The sequence below is a fragment of the Chiloscyllium plagiosum genome, chromosome 1 (assembly GCF_004010195.1).
Source record: "Chiloscyllium plagiosum isolate BGI_BamShark_2017 chromosome 1, ASM401019v2, whole genome shotgun sequence".
Taxonomy (NCBI): domain Eukaryota; kingdom Metazoa; phylum Chordata; class Chondrichthyes; order Orectolobiformes; family Hemiscylliidae; genus Chiloscyllium; species Chiloscyllium plagiosum.
Genome location: NC_057710.1, coordinates 112,952,152 through 112,958,786, shown reverse-complemented (window position 1 = coordinate 112,958,786; position 6,635 = coordinate 112,952,152). Strand labels below are relative to the sequence as shown.

The 6,635-nt window shown below is 43.7% G+C and overlaps 1 protein-coding gene across 3 annotated transcripts in view; it reads left to right on the top strand.

Annotated features, from left to right (window-relative positions):
• The first annotated feature begins 481 nt into the window (after nt 1-481).
• The window catches only part of ncapg (non-SMC condensin I complex, subunit G), a 61,755-nt gene continuing 55,601 nt past the window's right edge, over nt 482-6,635 (top strand). For 2 of the 3 annotated variants that reach the window (XM_043694241.1, XM_043694225.1), the window contains exons 1-2: nt 2,455-2,646; nt 3,757-3,884. In XM_043694241.1, the coding sequence (XP_043550176.1) occupies nt 3,771-3,884 (114 nt within the window). In that variant the 5' untranslated portion in view covers nt 2,455-2,646; nt 3,757-3,770. Of the gene's footprint in view, nt 581-2,454; nt 2,647-3,756; nt 3,885-6,635 lie in introns of those variants that run through there. The other variant, XM_043694233.1, reaches the window with a different exon arrangement.

Sequence of the window (6,635 nt, the reverse complement as noted above, 5' to 3'; positions counted from 1 at the left end):
AGAACAGCAATTGGGCAGACAAAGGAATAGGTAAACAACCAGCCTGGGAGAATCAATAGCTGCTAATGGGGACCACTAGAAGCTGACAATAAGTTGGTTGTGATAACAGTCCATGTGATAACAACGGCTGGTGTGTGGGGGTTGGAAGAAGAACATGGAAGTAGGTGATCAGGACCTAAAATTATTGAACTCGCTATTGAGTGCAGAAGGCTGCAGTGTTCCCGAGTGGAAAATTAGATGCTGTTCTTCCAGCTTGCGCAGAACCTCTCTTTATAATGTTGATTGAGAATTAAATGTGGTCCAGAACACTATGGATAACTCTCATGATTTTCTTTGAAATCGTGCTATGGAAAATTTTACTGAATGTGCGGGAAGATAGAACCTTGACTTAAGATTTTATCTGAAAGATGACACGTCCAACAGTGCAATGTTTCTTCAGTGCTGCATTGGAGTGTGAACCTTAATTTTTATGCTAGGTTCTGGAGTGGAACTTGAAGACAGAACCTTGTGGTTAGAGTGGTACCAGCTGATCCATGGCTGACACATAAAAACAAATGAAGACAGTAATGGGAACATACAGGTATGATCAGTATGAAATCCACTGTAGGAGATGTGATTTTAATGTGGTCTGGGCAGTGATCTAGATTCAATGGTAAGCAAATGTGCTACATACCAACGATAATCCACTAAAAATTCCTTTATTTTCATACTCATGGCTGATACATCCATTTAAAAGAATTTGTGTCCGCACTTGCAAAAATAAAAAGTAACGTTTCTTCATTCACATTAATAACCAGTAATAAATAGTGTTGAGCTCCATTTGTTCCTTATCAATGAGGAACTTGCCTCAGGTAAATTCTGAATTTTGTTAAACTTAGTTCAGAATTTCATCAAACAAAATGGTTTTAATATTTTCTAATTAAGGGGAGCAGTGTCTTCATTGTGATCCAAATACAGAGGAACCTCGATTATTCAAATATTAATTATCAGAAAATCGGATTATCTGAAGGAGATCTTAAGGTCCCGGTAGAAACATTACATCAAAGGCATGTTTCCAACACTGGTTGTGTCTTTTGTTTACAGTGATTAAACAGGCTCCAAATGACTGCCCTCTCCCTCTCTCCCCACACATTCCCTGGAGTTCTACACAGGGGTGTGCCCTAAAACCCTCCTTCCCCAAATAATCTGTCCAACATTGTCCTGTAGAGGGCAAAGATGGAACCTGTCAAAATGTTGTGTGTGTTTGTGTGTGTACTATTTGGAGACTCGCCCCTCCCCCTCCCCCCACCCCAAAAAGTAGCAGTAGCAGCAGTCTTGCTGTTGATGTCCAGTCCGGCTGCCCCGGAGAGGGGACGGGGGTGGATGGGGGGAGGGGAATGCACGGAGGGGGGCAGTGTTGGACGGGGCGGAGGTGGTGTTGGATGGGGCTGGGGGGGGGGGGGGGTGGTGTTGCACGGGAGTGTCTCCTGAACGAGGAGCAGATTTAAAAAACTCTGAGCCCCAGAATAAAGGCATTTAATCGGTTAACCAAATAATCGATTATCCGAACGAATTAGTGCCTGCCTATCTTGTCCGGATAATCGAGATTCTGCTGTGTGTGAACTGGCTAGGGGCTGTCTTCATTTGCAAGTGTCTCCAAATATAAGACAACAGATAATGGGTGAGCAATTTTTGAGAAGATTTGTAGTTCAGGTTGATGATAAGTATGTAAGTTAGCTAGCTGAGCTGGAAGGTTTATTTTCAGATGTTTCATCACCATGACGAGGTAACATTGTCAGTGAGAGTCTCTGGTGAAGCTCTGGTGGTATGTCCCGCCTCTCTATTTATAGGTCTCGGTTTTTTAAGGTGCATGATGTCATTACTGGTTCTTTTTTTCCAAGGGAAGGTAGATGGGATCTAAGTCAATGTGTTTATTGATGAAGATCTGGTTAGAATGCCATGCCTCTAAGAATTCTCGTGCGTGTCCTTCTTTCACCTGTCCTAGGATGTGTGTTGGCGTGGTGGCTCAGTGGTTAGCACTGCTGTCTGACAGCGATAAGGACCCAGATTCGTTTCCAGCCTCAGGCGACCATCTGCATCGAGTTTGCACATTCTCCCTGTGTATCTGGGGTTTCCTCTGGGTGCTTCAGTTTCCTCCCACAGTCCAAAGATTGACCATAGTGTTCAAGGTTGTGCAGGCTGGGTGCATTAGTCAGAAACGTAGAGTAATAGAGGAGGGGAATGGGTCTGTGTAGATTACTCTGGAGGGTTGGTATGGACTTGTTGGGCGAAATGGACTGTTTCCACATTGTAGGAACGCAATACAGTATAATTCTATGATAATATGGAATTAGGTCATGGATAGGGCCACCATCTTACTGAATAATGGATCAGGGTGGAAGGACGAATGTCACCACGAGCCGTGTACAGAGCCCCGCCCACTCAGAGCCCCGCCTCCCCTGGGCGCCTCCCAGAGCCCTTCTCTCCGCGAGGAGGCCCCGCCCCCCGCGGTGTCCGGGACGTGCGTCATCAACATCATCGTCTCGCGAGAGGCAGTTTGAAATTTCGGGCGGTTGTTGTTCGGGGCTGGCGCCAAGATCGAGTGAATTTTATACCAAAACAAAAGGGCGGCTTTTTGGCGGAGAAAGGTCATAGACAGTTGGAGAGGTGAGACCAAGGGGAGGGCTGGGATCGGGGGCGGGGGAAGGTGGGGAGAAGGGGAACGGAGGGCGACTGTGCGGATGCGGGGGGTGGGGAGAGGGAGAGGTAGGGAGAGGGAGGATGGGCGACAAAGTTAACAATCCCACAACAACAGATTATAGTTGTGAGTGGCACTGGAAAAGTACAGCAGGTCAGGTAGCATCCTGATTGATTACCTTATGCCCGAAATGTCGATTCTCCTGCTCCTCGGATGCTGCCTGACCTGCTGTGCTTTTCCAGCAACACACTCTGCAGCATCTGCAGCCCTCACTTTCTCCTAACACCAGCTTATAGTCCAACAGGTTTATTTGGACGAGCAGCTCTCCGAAAGCTTGTACTTCCAAATAAACCTATTGGACCATAACCCGGTATGGTGTGATTTTTAACCTAGTGACTTGTCACAATGAAGGTTTGAAAATTTGGAGCAAACCAACCTTCTCAGTATCAATACTTGCCCAGGACATCACCAATTGTTGGACCATTAACTGGTTGGGGCCTCCTTACTAATCTGTACCCATACATCATCACCTCACTACCAGCTGGAAGGTCTGCAGTTTCAATCAATGTTTTTCCTAGCTGAAACTTTTTTCTTGATTGCATGAATCCTTAGGTTGGTTGTCACTAATGGGGCTGGTGGGGTCATTTGTCCTGTGGGACAGCATGGTTGCTCAGTGATTAGCACTGCTGCCTCACAGCTCCAGGGAGCCAGGTTTTGTGTGGAGTTTGCATATTTTCCCTGTGATTGTGTGGGTTTCCTTTGGTTTCCTCCCACAGTCCAAAGATGTGCAGGTTAGATGGTCACGCTAAATTGCCTTTAGTGTCCAGGGGTATTTGTAGATTAATTGGATTAACCATATGAAGTGCAGGGTTACAGGGCTGCGTCTGGTTGGGATGCTGTTTGCAGGATCAATGTGGACTTGATGGGCCAAATAACCACCTCTCATACTGACGGTAATCTATGATTCATCATTTTCAGAATTGAACAAAGCCTTTTAAGCAAGTTGAATTATTACAGCTTTGAAAAATTCTGTTGAACGGTAGTAAGTTATGATTCGTAAACTATATTGTCTATTTCAGATTTTTTCATATAAATGGGGATGCAAAAAGATCATTTTCTCCAAATTCGACAAGCCTTTGAGAAGGCCCAGAAAGGACATCAAAACCTTGCAAAGTTGGTGGCAGGTCTTAAACATACATACAACCAGGTACAATGAATCCTTAGTATCTAGACAATGCTGCAGTATATCAAATCTGTGTACCAGAAATTGTATTTGTTGTATTTTAAGTCTGGATTGATCACTTCAAAGTGAATTTAAACAATTTGCATTGGAATGCTAGTGTAAATCAGAAACAATATCTAGGAAACGGTGTATCACAAGGATCGGTGCTGGGTCCACTACCTTTCATCATTTATATAAATGATTTTGATATGAACATATAAGGTATAGTTAGTAAGTTTGCAGATGACACTAAAATTGGAGGTGTAGTGGACAACGAAGAAAGTTACCTCAGATTACAACACGATCTTGATCAGGTGGGCCAATGGGCTGAGGAGTGGCAGACGGAGTTTAATTTAGATAAATGTGAGGTGCTGCATTTTGGAAAGGCAAATCAGAGCAGGTAGATAGGATAGTGGGGAAGGCGTTTGGTATGCTTTCCTTTATTGGTCAGAACATAGAGTATAGGAGTTGGAAGGTCATGTTGCGGCTGTACAGTACGTTGGTTAGGCCAGTTTTGGAATATTGCAGTTCTGGTCTTCCTATCGGTCTCCTTCCTAAGCATTCCTGAAGAAGTGCTTATGCCCGAAACGTTGATTCTCCTGCTCCTCAGATGCTGCCTGGCCTGCTGTGTTTTTCCAGCACCACATTTTTCAACTCCTCCTTCCTATGGGAAGAAAGTTGTGAAACTTGAAAGGGTTCAGAAAAGATTTACAAGGATGTTGCCAGGGTTGGAGGATTTGAGCTATAGGGAGAGGTTGAATAAGCTGGGGCTGTTTTGCCTGGAGTGTCGGAGGCTGAGGGGTGACCTCATGGAGGTTTATAAAATCATGAGGGGCTTGGATAAGGTAAATAGACAAATTATTTTCTTTGTGGTGGGAGAGTCCAGAACTAGAGGGCGTAGGTTTCGGGTGCGGGCAAAGATATAAAAGGGACCGAGGTGGTGCATGGATGGAATGAGCTGCCAGATGAAGTGGTGGAGGCTGGTACGATTGCAGCACTTAAAAGGCATCTTGATGGGTATATGAATAGGAAGGGTTTAAAAGGATATGGGCCAAGTGCTGACAAATGGGACTCAATTAAGTTGCGATATCTGGTCGGCATGGATTAGTTGGACCGAAGAGTCTCTTTCTGTGCTGTACATATCTATGATTCTAAACTGAACTCAATGTTTTCCTTTATTCTGACACCTAGCTGGAAAATAGATGTTTCCTATCCCTTAGCTGTGTTTAATGTTCAGCCATTCTCTGATTTTGCCTCCAATTGCTAACACTTTGTGTTGAAATAGTAGCCTTTTATTTGAAGCTTAATTAGGATTTCTTTCGCACAATACTTACCATGATCACTTTAAAAGAAAGGTCATACTGAATTGTCAGACTTTTGGAATTCAAATTGACTGTGATTCAATGTTCTTGCCACAGTTTCAACTTGCCTTAACAGGCAGCATTATGGTCCAAGTCAGAAGGTTGTGAATGCCAGTCATGTTACAGAAATGAGTTCTTGTTTGTGGTCTGTTGGGACACTCCAAGGATACAATAAGATGCAATTTAATTGAGAGTTGATAATTGTGAATATTGTTGAATGTTTTTGAATGTCATTTTATCTAGTGGTCAGTTTTGCTGCTGTCTTTTGAAAATGGTTCCTGAAATTACTTTGTCTAGTGGAAATCTTGCATTGATTCTGGACTTGTTTACAATAATCATCAACCACCATTCACCACATCTCTCATTGTTTAGAATAAGTACCATAAGCTCTGAGGCTTCTTAAATAGAATAATTGGACAACTGAGAACTGCTGCTTGGATTCCTGTGCACGCAGTGACTTCTAACTTTTGCATAATGTTTTGCCTCCCTGGTACCAGGGTGAATGACCTCACAGAGAGGGTGCAGAATGTTTTGGGAGAAGGAAAACAGCCAGAATTTATGCCTCGTGTGGAGTCATTGATGTGGGTATTGAAACAGTTGAGGTCCTGCATCAGATTCATAAGTGAGAGAGGAACTTTAAAAGGCAAGACTGCAAAGATAATCTTTGAAATACACTCAGTGCCATATGCTGGTGTATATAAGAGTTGTTAGAAAACACAGGTTCACATTTGCTTGAGAAATTGTCAGAATAGAGGTTTATGAATTCCTAGGGCTCTGGGGGCAATTCAAGGTGAATGAATTGCACCGAAACAGAGCTGAGACTGTTGTTCATCAAGGGGGGAGGCCTAAACATATTTGGTGAAGCATGGGCACTAGGATGAAATATTAGAGGAGAAGCAAGATGCTGAAAGGACTGGGAAAGACAAATTGAATTAGAATAAATAATAGTTCAGATATAGGAGGAATCAGCAGGAGGACAAATGTGAAGTCTTGAGATGAGTTTGGAGTAAATATTTGTAAAATGTGAAGGTAAACCCATTTGGGAACATTAAGTTCAAGTTGCCTCATGAGATTTTGATATAGTAACAGTAATGGGAGATCTAGCTTAAAGAAGGGAGAATTGGCAATTTAATACATTTCTACAACATAGTCTGAAAATATAGAGTTGAAAAATGTGTTGCTGGAAAAGCGCAGCGGGCCAGGCAGCATCCAAGGAGCAGGAGAATTGACGTTTCGGGCATAAGCCCTTCTTCAGGAATGAGGAAGGTGTGCCAAGCAGGCTAAGATGAAAGGTAGGTGGGTGGGGCGTTGGGAATGCGATAGGTGGAAGGAGGTTAAGGTGAGGGTGATAGGCCAGAGAGGGGGTGGGGGCAGA